Source organism: Triturus cristatus, chromosome 1_2 (genome assembly GCF_964204655.1).
Source record: "Triturus cristatus chromosome 1_2, aTriCri1.1, whole genome shotgun sequence".
Lineage (NCBI taxonomy): Eukaryota > Metazoa > Chordata > Amphibia > Caudata > Salamandridae > Triturus > Triturus cristatus.
The window spans coordinates 881,124,305-881,136,514 of record NC_140580.1 but is presented as its reverse complement, the minus strand read 5'-3'; the positions used below and the strand labels follow the sequence as shown (position 1 = coordinate 881,136,514).

Below are 12,210 nucleotides of genomic sequence, written 5' to 3'. Positions count from 1 at the left end.
TTATAACCCTTCCTATTCAGGGCATAGCACGTATTACCTATAAGATGCGTCTCCTGCAGCAGGGCGACAATGACCGTTTCAAGAATTGCAAAACAATCCCACGCTTAATGCGATCCCCCAAACCATTCACATTCCAGCTTATAACACTTAAACCCCTACCCCCATCCCCAAACGTAAAGAGGCCCACCCCACACCCGAAGAGCCCCCATGGAACAGTCCTGGAAATAATCACTATGCCTTGCTGAAACAAACCTCCCAACAACAACCCCAAAATCCCGGAAACCCCCCCCACCCTGCACCCCTGCTGCAGCTTACAAAGCCCCCCCAACTTGCAGTGTGCCTGTCGCCCTACCAAACCCAAAATCTACAAAAAGTACCCTAAGGGAGGAAAGAGCTCCCTTCGTCCTCCCACAACCTCCGAGTTTACTGCAAGTCATTATCTAAAGTCAGTCCGAGTCAGTCCGGTTCCGAATACATCAACCTTGTTCATCCCGGCCACTGTCCCCGTCTACGGCAGTGTCCTCTTCCGTGCGTCGTCGAGGCAGAGCGTCCAGCCATTCGTCCGCCATGGCAGGTGACTCAAAGAAGAATGTTCGGTCTTCAAACACCACACGTAGTCTGGCAGGGAAGAGCATGGCGTATTTCAGATCCCTCTCCCGAAGCCTCCTCTTCACCCCCAGGAAGCCCTGCCGCTGCCTCTGTACCTGCTGGGTGAAGTCAGGATAGAAATTCACCGACGCGTTCTGGAAGGGGACCGGGCCCGTTACCCTCGAGGCCTGCAGGATAGCGTCCCGGTCTCGAAAATGAAAGAGCCGGGCGACGATCGGCCTCGGTGTGGCTCCCACCTTGGGCCGCCCACCAGGCACTCTATGGGCCCGCTCAACTGCGAAGAACTTCCCTAGACCCTTAGGCTGCAGATGATTGAGCACCAAGTCCTCCACAAGCAGGTCCACTGAAAGCTCGTCCGAGGACTCCGGGACCCCGATAATGCGCACGTTGTTGCGCCTGGCCCGGCTCTCGAAGTCCTCCAGCCGACGGGCTGCGAGATCATGCTCGGTCCGCAACTTACGGACCTCGGTCTGCAGGTCCGAGACATCATCGGCGAGGCCCGTGGTCTTGATGTCCAGGGATTTGACCCGTTCATTTGTTTTGCCCAAATCCGCGCGGATCAGATTAACATCCACCAAGATGGTATCCACTTTGTGCGCCAGGGCATCAAACTGTCTCCCAATCGAAGTCTGCAGCCCGTCAAGTGCACCCATGACATCCTGCAGTGAGAGCTCCGGGGCCAAGGGTGAAGCAGTCTTCTGTGTATCCGGGGACTGGCTCGGTGCACCCGGTGACCCCTTCTGCTGGGCATAGCGGTCCATGTTATTGGCTTGAGTGTAGGCTCCCCGCCTGGTGGCCTTGGGCTTCGGCCGATCCACCTCTGCTTTGCCCGACATGGTGGGCTCGAGCAGGTCGGGTCAAACAGGACTGCCCTCTCTCAGCGAGAGAGAGCAGGAGTGCTCCGTCTTACGATGGGTCGCCAGTGTGGCATGCAGAGCGTCCAAATGATAATAAAGCAGGCGCGAGCACTCCCTGGGCTGGGCAGACAAAGGGCGAGAAAGTGAAAGTAAAAGGATAGGGACCTCCGTCCGGCAGTTCACACCTCGCCTGGCCGCTGTTGTTCAATTAGAGGTCGGGCATCCTGCCAACTCGAGCCCCTGGCATCCCTCGGAGATGGGCCTCAATCTTCCGCCATGCATAACTCCGGTTCCCGGTGGGCGATTCGACCTCGGGTGGCATCGATCACCTTCCTGACAAGTCATCTACACGATGCCATGCATACAAACAGGATTATATACAGGATAGACGACGGAGGGCACGAGGGTCTCGGGAGCTCAAAGCTCACGCGGCCATCTTGGTCAAGCGCTAGGCTCCTCCCGTTATTTCTGATTTTGATATACTTTTAAAAAGGGGTGTTTAGGATTGGCACAAAATGTTTAGCACAGAGGCATTTCTCTTCATAAAAGGTGTTCTGAGATACAGCATACAGGAAAACATAGTCTAAAGATCACAAAAAATAATTATACAGCTGATGTGGTGAAGAACTGCCTGCCCACTCTGTTCCTGAGGCAGGTTTGTGTGTAAACAGTGGCTAAGATGTCTTTCTACTCCCACAGCCCAAACATTCCTGACTGGGCATATTTCTCTCAAGATATCAACAGATCACTCCTTATTTCTAGGCTGGAGTTCCCCATGAACATGTTCATGTTCATCTTGATATTGGTGTGTGGCTTATATTCATTAATGGTGTACAGCCTACACATTACTCACCCGGTAGAATCAGATTCTGAATCCTCTTCAATTTCACAGATTGCTTCAGACTCCTTTTCAGTCTCAGGGACAGTCTCGTTCTGAAAATCTTCCTCATCAAACTGTTTATCAGAGACATTCTTGAAATCTATTGCGGTCAAATAGTAAATGTTAGTCTACAAGGTCATATAGTATAGATTAACAATTCTCTTAAAACCAGCCCAAATGGTCTCCATCATAACCAGGAAAGGCCTGCAACCAATAGGGTCAAATTTGGCTTTCCCTTCATTTTGCCTAACACTGTTGAACATTCAGCTTTTCACACCAATACCTAATAGGCAAACCCTTACAGATTGCCATAAGCATGCGCATATTCCTCTCTCTAGATCTATAGGGACCATAATCCCCAAACACTAGATCCGGATTATCCTCTGTAAATAGTCTCCTCCCTCCCCATGTCAATTTGCCCGCTCTTACTCATCTTTTTTCTCTCTATATTTTCTTTCCCACTACGCAGATGACTTTGTCTGACAGGGATATCACACTACTACTGTATAACTGTAGGAAGGTGGAATCTGACTATATGGTTGCCCCCAACTTTTTGCCTGGTATTTGGATGGTTTTTGACTAGTCTGGCTGGGATCCTGCTATCCAGGACCCCAGCCTATCTGCTTCCACCCTAAAACTGATGTGAGTACCCTAGGTACATTCCAATTGGATACTGAGGACACCCTACCAGCCCCTTGTAGATGATACCCTAGGTACCCAGGGCATGGGTCCCTCAGAGGCGTACCAGGGGCTGCAGCACTTATTGTGCCACCCCTGGGACAGCCATACCAAATGACACCACCAGACCACTACTGTAGTCTGGGTAAGGTGGTGCTTGCACTCCTTACAGGGATATAGGTATCCTGTATCCCACCTAATACAACACATATATCCTCATAGGTCACCCCTAGAGCAGGCCTTGCTAATCCTATAAGGCAGGGTGCTGAGATATGTGTGAGGGGGGACCCCTACCTGAGTAGGGCCCCTCTGCAACCTTCCTAAAATCATTACTGGGTTGTTTGTAGTGTAGCCATACCATATACTCTTAACTGCATTATAAGTATATCACGATAGCGTGATAACTTGAGAATGACTACACAGAACCATATCGTGTTTGGTGTCAAACAAGTAGGAATCATACCCCCAATCCAGCCATGGGACTGAGGGCATGATTCCCCCCTGCTAGAGGGGCGATATGGGAGAAGCGGCAGAATTTAGACACCAATTTAAAAGTGCATGCCAAGTACAAAATGGATGCTACCCACCACCCACACGACTCTAGCTGCCTTTTGCTGGGCAGAACTCCAGCCACGGCAGCTGGACAATAGAGATCCTGTTGCAGGGAGGTGTTCCCACTTCCCCAGACAGACTATGTGGATTGGAACTGGGTGGGTGCACCATAGGATGCCTTTCAGAGTTGCACGTAGGCTTCTCCAGTGCCTACATTCTGCATACACCGCCTGGAACCGGTTTAGGGGCACCCTGTCCCCTGCCCTGGCGGGAAACACACAAAGGGGAGAGGGTGTAGCCACCCTTTCCCGCCTGACCTCTCATTGATGGACCCTGATCTGGACACTCCCCTAATCTTTGGATAAAGGTGAATACTGGGTCTCCAGAGCCTCAGATTATTCTTGAACTTCACAGTCTTGACCTTCGACTTGCTGCCGCACAGCTACCTGAAGAAATCTCCCTTGGGGTAAAGGAGTTACCCCCTGCTTGGCAGGCACCTGAAACACTGCAAGTGACCCGGTTGAAACCTCGCTGCTCCTTCGGACATCGACGACTCTTTCCTACCTTGAGGTGGGTTTCCAAGCATCCCAGAGGCCAGTGAGTGTGCACGGCAAAGCTCTGCACCGTGGACCCAGTGGGTGCCGAGATCCCCAATACCCCAGGACACCGGCCACCTCTTGCATAGCACCCGACCCCAACGAGTGGGGAAGTTGTGCTTTGGCCCATTATTGAGCCAACCTCTCAGCAGCATCTGTGCCAAAGATCGACGCCCTAGCCCGCTCCGGCGACCCGTGGGTGCACCTTTACGCACGCCAAATTGCTGCCTTCCGCGGTACCTTGTCTCTCAACTTGTGGGCCCTGGTGGAGGACAATCTTCGATTCCAAGAGTTCCCCTGGTTGCTCCAGGCCTGCTCTTCAGTCTCCTCGCTGGAGACCTCGCTCAGACCTCGTGGGTCTGCACCAGTAGCTGCTTTGTGTTTCTTGCGTGGGTTGCGGTTGCCAAGGCTTAGTGGATCCAATCCGGACACTAACACCGCAGTGACCCTCATCCTTCGTGGGACAGTCGCCCTCCAGAAGCTGGCCTTCCTTGAAGCCTCCTGGACTCCGTGGCTGACGATCCAAGCTACACCTCTTCGACCTGGAAGCACCCGACATTGAAGGGCTCCTTCTCTTGAGCCCCCTGGTCACTGTGCCGTGACCCAGACTCTGTCCCCTCTGCTTTTAGGTTCTTCTCTACAAGAGCTACATTTTCATTCTTCACGACGACGCTTGTGGCTAGCAGCAGTTCTTCACGTTTTGCCATTGAAAATCAGCCCGCGACCCGACATCGAAAACGACCTATGCACCCGGCTTCCCTGGGACAGGTAACAGTGGTACCTCGGTACTCTCGTGGGTGTGGGCCCTTCAAAAGCTTAACTCTAATGTGTTGAACTTGAACTCCTGCTAGAAGTGTTTTTAAACTTGTAAAATCAAACCGCGACATTCTCCATAGGCTATAATAGAGATCCCGACAGTAACTTCAGTCACTGCACGCGTCTCCCGAGGGTCCCCTTCCTCACTACCTTGGGTGGTTTCACAAGGGGCCAGCGACCCTAAATGCCCTAGGCATTGTCTGTAGAATTGTCGTGGTTCTTATACCACTTATTTGATATATGGTTTGATCCCCCCCTGGGCCTTGTGATTCCAGTGCTATTTATTGTAACTATCAATGCTTGTTTGAATTGTATCTTCACCTCTAGCCTCATAAAGAGACTAGTGGGGTTATTCCTAGAATAAATACATATATTTTATATATATATACCTGTGTGGACTACTCTTTCATTTGGTTATTCAAGAGGTTATCTATGGTAAAACAATAAGCTTAACACTCCTTCAAGACTTAGCCTGAAGGCTGCTCTCCACAGCTACCACTAGGATAGCTTTCTTTAAAGGTTGTCTTTAACCTATCACCTTAAGAGTCGAATTGGACTGGTACAAGGTGGCCAGTAGAACTAGTGACCAGCATATGCCAGGCCAACTTCTCACAATAACCATATGCAACCTAATCTGTACTACAAAGATTGCATTAGCTCCACGAAATGTACGATGATCAAATGCCTGTTTTGTTATAAAATCTCGAATAAAAACATATGAAATTAAAAGAAATTCAACTTTTCAAAAAGACTGTAATACAGATTCTTCAATCAGTCCTTTATGGCCCGTTAATTCTACTTGGTACGTATCAACTTGTACAGTAATCAATAAAGTCCTCAAGCTAAAGCTGCTCCGGGGAAGCAGACAGCGTGCTTCCATTAATAAAGATACAAACACAGTGATCCCTCACAAGAGCAATGAGAGAGAAGTAATAATTAGACATTCAATTAAATCTATATAATGTTGTTCAGCCGGACAGGAATACTTTTAATCAAAAGCAATACAGTGAGAACACAAACATCAAGCAAGGTACGAACAAAAGGAAGGCTCAGGCAAAGCTAAAATGCTTGCAAGGTAATTCGGCAATCAGCAAGCAAAATTAAAGAGAAACACCATGCACATTGATGTGAAAAATATGATTAGGTTAAGGTGTCAAGGAGTTGACGACGTTTCGATCCAATACAGAAAAATTGCGGGATCATCATCAGGACATTAGGTTACATGCCTGAGAAAATGCCAATTGCAAGTAGGTGGGACCTGCAGTGGATGGTGAGTCGAACAAGCTGGCCAGCTCGTCAACCAAGGGATTAGCAGGTAGCCACGAGGGAACGCGAGTAGGTTTACTCTGTCAATTGCAGAATCTAATCCGGTAGGGGCGGAGGGGATTCCGGTCTCAATGAAGTCCACTAAGTAGCGGCGTGTCCAGGAGGAATCCTGGACACGCCGCTACTTAGCGGATTAAAAGTATTCCTGTCCGGCTGGACAGCATTACATAGATTTCATTGAATTTCTATAATTATTACTTCTCTCCCATTGCTCTTGAGAGGGACCACTGTGTTTGTAGCATACTGATACCCAAGGTCCCAGACCAACTAATGGGTTCCCTTGTCTGTAAATAATACATTAATAGAGAAACACAAAATAACACACTACAACAAATGTGGATGCATGTTTGCCGTGGTTGTCACAGAAACTACAATTTAATTACGCGTCCTACCACTTACTCCTATTTAATCAATTGTTTCTCACTATGTACTAAATGCTGTTGGGAAAAGTCATCCCCCATGAAAAACTTAGTTGGAATAATCACCGGTCTCCGTCAAGTACTCTTGATGAATGGAAGTAGCTTGTATTTTGCCATTCTGCTTTCTAGAGCATTGTTGTTAATTTTTCACATATGGTACATGGGTTCCAGGGGCGTCGCCCTACTGCTTCTCATAGTTGGAAAAAAAGAAAACTAAAATGATGATAACTCTATGTAATTATCATTTTATTTTTCCTGCAGCGGTGTCTTGTGGGGTGGGAGTGCAAATCTGCTCTGCTCTCAGAGCAGGGGGAGGAGTGGTGGGCACTATGTAAGTGTGCATGAATGTTTGACCGGCCCTCTGGGGCCAGCCAAACATTCATGCCCACTTTGCATGTTCTCCACGTAGACTGCATTATAGCCTGCATGGAGAACATACCCAGCCTCCCATTCTCTGGCTGAGCGCCTATCCACGGCGATCATACCAATCACAACTCTGCATTGCAGCGTCGTGATTGGCTATCGGGGGCTGGGAGCCAGGTGCTTCCTGCTTCCTTTTTCAGAGAAGAATCCAGGAAGAGGACGCAGGAGAGGCTGGCAGGCTGGCAGGTAAGTGTTTTTTTGTTTTTAACCACCCCCCTTCCTCTCCCTCTCCCCCCTCCGCGCCCCACTGCGGCTTACTGGGAGCAGCCGCTACTGATGGGTTCACTTGTTTCTTAGTAACTACTACAATACTTTTGCTGCTAAAACATATAATAATATTGCAATAGACATTTAAAACCTAAACAATTCTCGTGAGATTGTTTCACATGTTCAGAACATAAAGCAATGTTATATAATGAATGTCCTACATATATTGAAACGTGTGAAATTAGGACTATTTCAAAGCTTGCATGTATTACTATTAACAAAGCGCTGGAGGACTCCGCAATCTAAACAATAAGCAAATCTCCAACACCCAGGACCCATGTGAGGGCTGTGCAAAGAGCACACTTGTTTCTTGTCCGGCCCATCATGAGTATGTATGTGTCGCAAGAGCAGCGTTCTTCATGGCGGGAGGGTGGAAACCTTTATTTATCTGAAGAATTATCATTTTTTGCTGAGGCTGCAAGATATCTTCTATCTGTATGCTGTGAGACTGAGGCTATAGTGTAAGTTAAATAAATTCCATAATAATAATGCATTCATCGGCCTTTGATTATATAAACATGTACCATGATTTAAAATCAAATTTTTCAAAAATGCTCAGTTGAAACCCAGTTTTGTTTTTTATTTCTGACGCTGTCATACAATTGGCTACAACTTTCACTTGATTGCACTTTTTTGTGCTAATTCCACCTAAATTAGCAGCAAGTTGTTTATTAAGTTTGTTTCCTGGTAGCCCTTTAACTCTACAAATGTAACTTTGCATTCAGGTTAATGCACAGATGTAGGCAGAAGAAATAGTCTCTTCTGCTTTAGCCAATAGAGTGAAGTCATCAGTTCTTTGCACTTGCCCTTGGCCAGTTTCATATATTTCAGAATATTTCAGACCACAGAAATACACCATTTAAAGGCAACTATTTATCAATCGGCTTAACAGGTCTCCCTGTTTTTAAGTTTCAGGCCCGCCTCTTACATACTAGAGTGTTCCTCTGCCTCTGACAGAGGACTTTCTGAATTCCTTCACTTCTCTGTTTCTACCACTTTTACATGAGATGGATCCATTAATGTGTAGCCTTTTTATGTGAAAAAATATTTTCTAATGATACTCTGTGATCTGACATGGAATATTCTAGGATTACTTATTTGATGTAGCTATCACTCCTCCATCCTCAGACACATGTTTTTACACTTTAGTTTCTTCAGCTCTCCTGCAAAGTCCTGTGGTAACTCCTATGGACTATCACAGGGGTCTCCAACCTTTTCTATACTGAGAGCCACTTTGTCTCAAGGAAATTCCTCCCAAGCTAATAGAAGATTTCATCACTGTAAAAGAGTGACCACATATATTAACATTTAATTAGTCGCCGCCCTAAGGAGGGTAGTGATGACCGAAGCATTTCATGCGACAGACAGCTTTAAATGGGTTTTGGAAATGCAACCTTTTGTTTTTACCGGTCTTCATCAGTTCTTGAAAATACGGATATTTTTTAAGCACCACTTTCCATTTTTGGAAAACAAACCCAATTTTACAGATAGAATTTTTTATTTTATTTCAAAATATCAGTTTTTGTTTTTTTATTTCATTTTTTTCAAAAAAATTGTCTTGACCGCTTCATCAAGTGCTCACATGTACAAATGCATCACGTGGACAGATTCTGATTCAAATGTCCATGAATTACAATTATAGGACATGGATGCATACTATAATACCGTGGATGCCTTTGATATACCAATAATACCCACCATTACATCATGGGCATCATTATCCTAAGTATTCTAAGGCTGGACAATATATTGGCCAGGATGCCCACTATAAGTGTGTCATTGCCATTATTATGTGACGGGTGGTCACCAATATTTGAGGAATGGCTACACTTAGCATTTTAATATGTCAATGATGGCTGTCAGTATGCCAAAACTAGACCAAAATATATTATGAATGACAATCATGTCATTGCCACTAATATTCAATGAATAGCTAAAACTGTGCCAGAGAAGAACTCCTTATGACGGGGCCAGCATATACTTTAGTGGGTCCTTAGCTTTCAGGGATCAATACTGTCTGTTGAGGGTGGTGTACAAAATAGCATACACACACATAGAAATATGCACGCATGCATACATACACACAGACGCATGTACTTAAGACTCTTAATTGTCTCAGCTCAGGATCCAGAGCCTGCTCTACTTAGCTTCTGGGCTGTTCTTGCACCCAACTCATGCATTTTCACTCTGGCTCCTGCAGTTCCACAGTTTAATGAGTTCACAGTGGCTCCTGCTCTCACTACTGTTGGCACTCTTCTTTCCGTGCCCATTGTTCACACACATAATGAGAATTATAGAGAAGGGCATACAACATAGCCTTCTTGTAACCCTTTAAGATTGAGAGTGGAGACAGACGGTCAGGGGGCAGACCCCACAGACTGACACAGTGTTTTTTTTATGTTATCATGAGACACTGCAATTGGATTTGCTGGCTGCCATGTTAAGGGTGTTTGGATGAGCAGTGCTGCCTTCTTTAATTAGCACATATCCTCTGATTGGGGTACCAGGTTTGACACCCTCTCTGAGTGCTACTTGTAGGGTGGACATTAATCACCAGTAGCTTCCAAGCTGTTTGTTAGAAATCTCTGGACTTTCACCATCCGTCTTTATCTAGTAGTGTTTTAGTCTCCATGAATAAACACACAAATCCAAACCTTCTTACAAGTAAATTATAGCTAGCTTTTGTTGCTTATTAGAAGTCTCTCTATACGCTAAAATATTTACCTTGCTCACCCAAGTCATAGATTTAGTTACTTTAAATTCATCCCATGTGATAACCACAAGATCCCTCTCTTGGTTAGCGACTTTCTAAATCTCCCCTCAAATTCTTCACTACTTACGGCTTGTGTGTGTTAGGACACAACTTGCTTCATTATATTGAATCTCACTGCCATCTTACAGTCCATCATTGAGGTGTTTTTAAATAAATCCTATGCAATCCCAATGTTTGGTCCATTTTGTCCACAATTCCTTCTGAGGATGATTCTTTTCTAGTTACTTTACTAGTGCCACTGTCTAGAGTCCTATACATTTTGTTAGCCCCTAAATAGGTGCCATTACCTGGCTATAAATACACGCCAAATGAATAGCTCTAGTTTACCATCTGCTAGGTAATGCTTAGTGTTTGCACTTCACTAATATACCAGACACTAGGTAGAAAACAAGCCACACATCCTTGCCTAGAAGTGGATTACATCTACCATTAGTTTCAAGCAAGTATCTCAGGATAGTACCGATGTAAAGGTGTTATCACTATAGCTGGACACTTCGACACATATCCCTACTATGATAACTAAACCATGGTAATAAGTCACAAGAGCTCACTGGTATCCATGTAGAATCAGTTATCCTTCCTATGAATGCAGACTCTGGCCATGTAACCCTAAGGAAATGCAGGCGATCCTGGGAAAATTGAGGTTGCAGCTGTGCGTCACTTCAGATATCCAGTTTCTGAGAGATCAGTTCTCTTAAACTCATTTGACACTTTCTTATTCCACTGGCACTTCCTTAACTTCTGAAAAGCCTGTAGGGTGTGCATCAAATACTGCTGGGGGAGGCAGATTTTTGTTCTTCAATGCAAGAGCATTTATTGTCAAGGTTATCTTTCTCTGCTTCAAGAGAAGCTATGTGCTCAGAAAGGTTGTACTGCCAGTATCAAGAGTAAGATGGTTGTCATCATTTTATTAATAATCAACGTCTGAACCAGAAGGCACCAGCAAATTGGCAGTAGAAGGCAGGGGTTTCAATAACAGAGCCCTAATGACTAGTGCCTATAAGGACATTGAGGTCTTCACATCCATAGGAACCTCAATCGTTAAGGGAGGAATGTCCTTTCATGTAAGAGGGTTCTCCATAGATAAGGTTTGAGTTCTGACATTTGGGAAGATTTGGAGGACAAACTATAGCAATTGGCCCCACTTTTCTCTTTGGAAGTCAGTGTTTGATGGCACTAGGAATCCTATTATGAATTAGCCACTTGCAGAAACAAATAAAAATACACTTTCCACAGTTTCCTCACGTAATAAATAACTGCTGTCAATTAAAATAAAAACATTTCTTGTTCATGATTTTACAATTTTTATCGAAAGCCCCAATAGACTGAACAGCTATCTAAACCAGCCACTGTACAAAGATGGTCTTCTGTGAGAACCAAAACATACTCCTAGCAAGATGCCTTGCTTCAACATAAAAAATAAGAATGACAGAATGATGTGGCGAAGCTGTCGTTTTATTGCTGTGTTTTATAATGTTGTGTATATGAAGTACACTACATGTTCCCAGCTGACAAAAGTAAATAATTAAAAGTATGTGATACTATGAACGTTCAAATACTGGCGCAGGTGCACACCTATCTGGTCAAATTCATTTGCTAGCACATTTCCACATTTGGATAGAAGAATCACACAACGACCATGGCTGAGCCTCCTGAATCATTTTAGAAAATGCTAAATTAATCTAGAACAATGTTGAACTCACTCGCGTACTGAATCTGACTTACAAGCTCTTGCCGCCTTACCCACCCCTTCAACTGCTGGTCCGATTACACATCCATCATAATCTCCGTTCTGGATATCGTGCCTTCTTCCATCATAACCACAGAAACGTCCAATGCTACTGCATTCAAGGGACTACCGGTGTAAGTGGGGTAAACCAGCCTTTGCATTTGACTCATTACAGTCAATATCCTTTAAATTCATAATGAATCTCTTAAAAATACTCCCAGCACCATCTTCATCTACTAACAAAAATCGCTAACAGTTCACACTAAAGCTAACAGTACTAAAAAG

At 45.2% G+C, this 12,210-nt stretch overlaps 1 protein-coding gene across 2 annotated transcripts in view; it reads right to left on the bottom strand.

Moving 5' to 3' along the window:
* CFAP74 (cilia and flagella associated protein 74) overlaps positions 1–12,210 on the bottom strand; it is a 927,349-nt gene that overhangs the window by 866,077 nt on the left and 49,062 nt on the right. For both annotated transcript variants that reach the window (XM_085609345.1, XM_085609347.1), the window contains exon 4: positions 2,320–2,446. In XM_085609345.1, the coding sequence (XP_085465471.1) occupies positions 2,320–2,446 (127 nt within the window). The remainder of the gene's footprint in view (positions 1–2,319; positions 2,447–12,210) is intronic.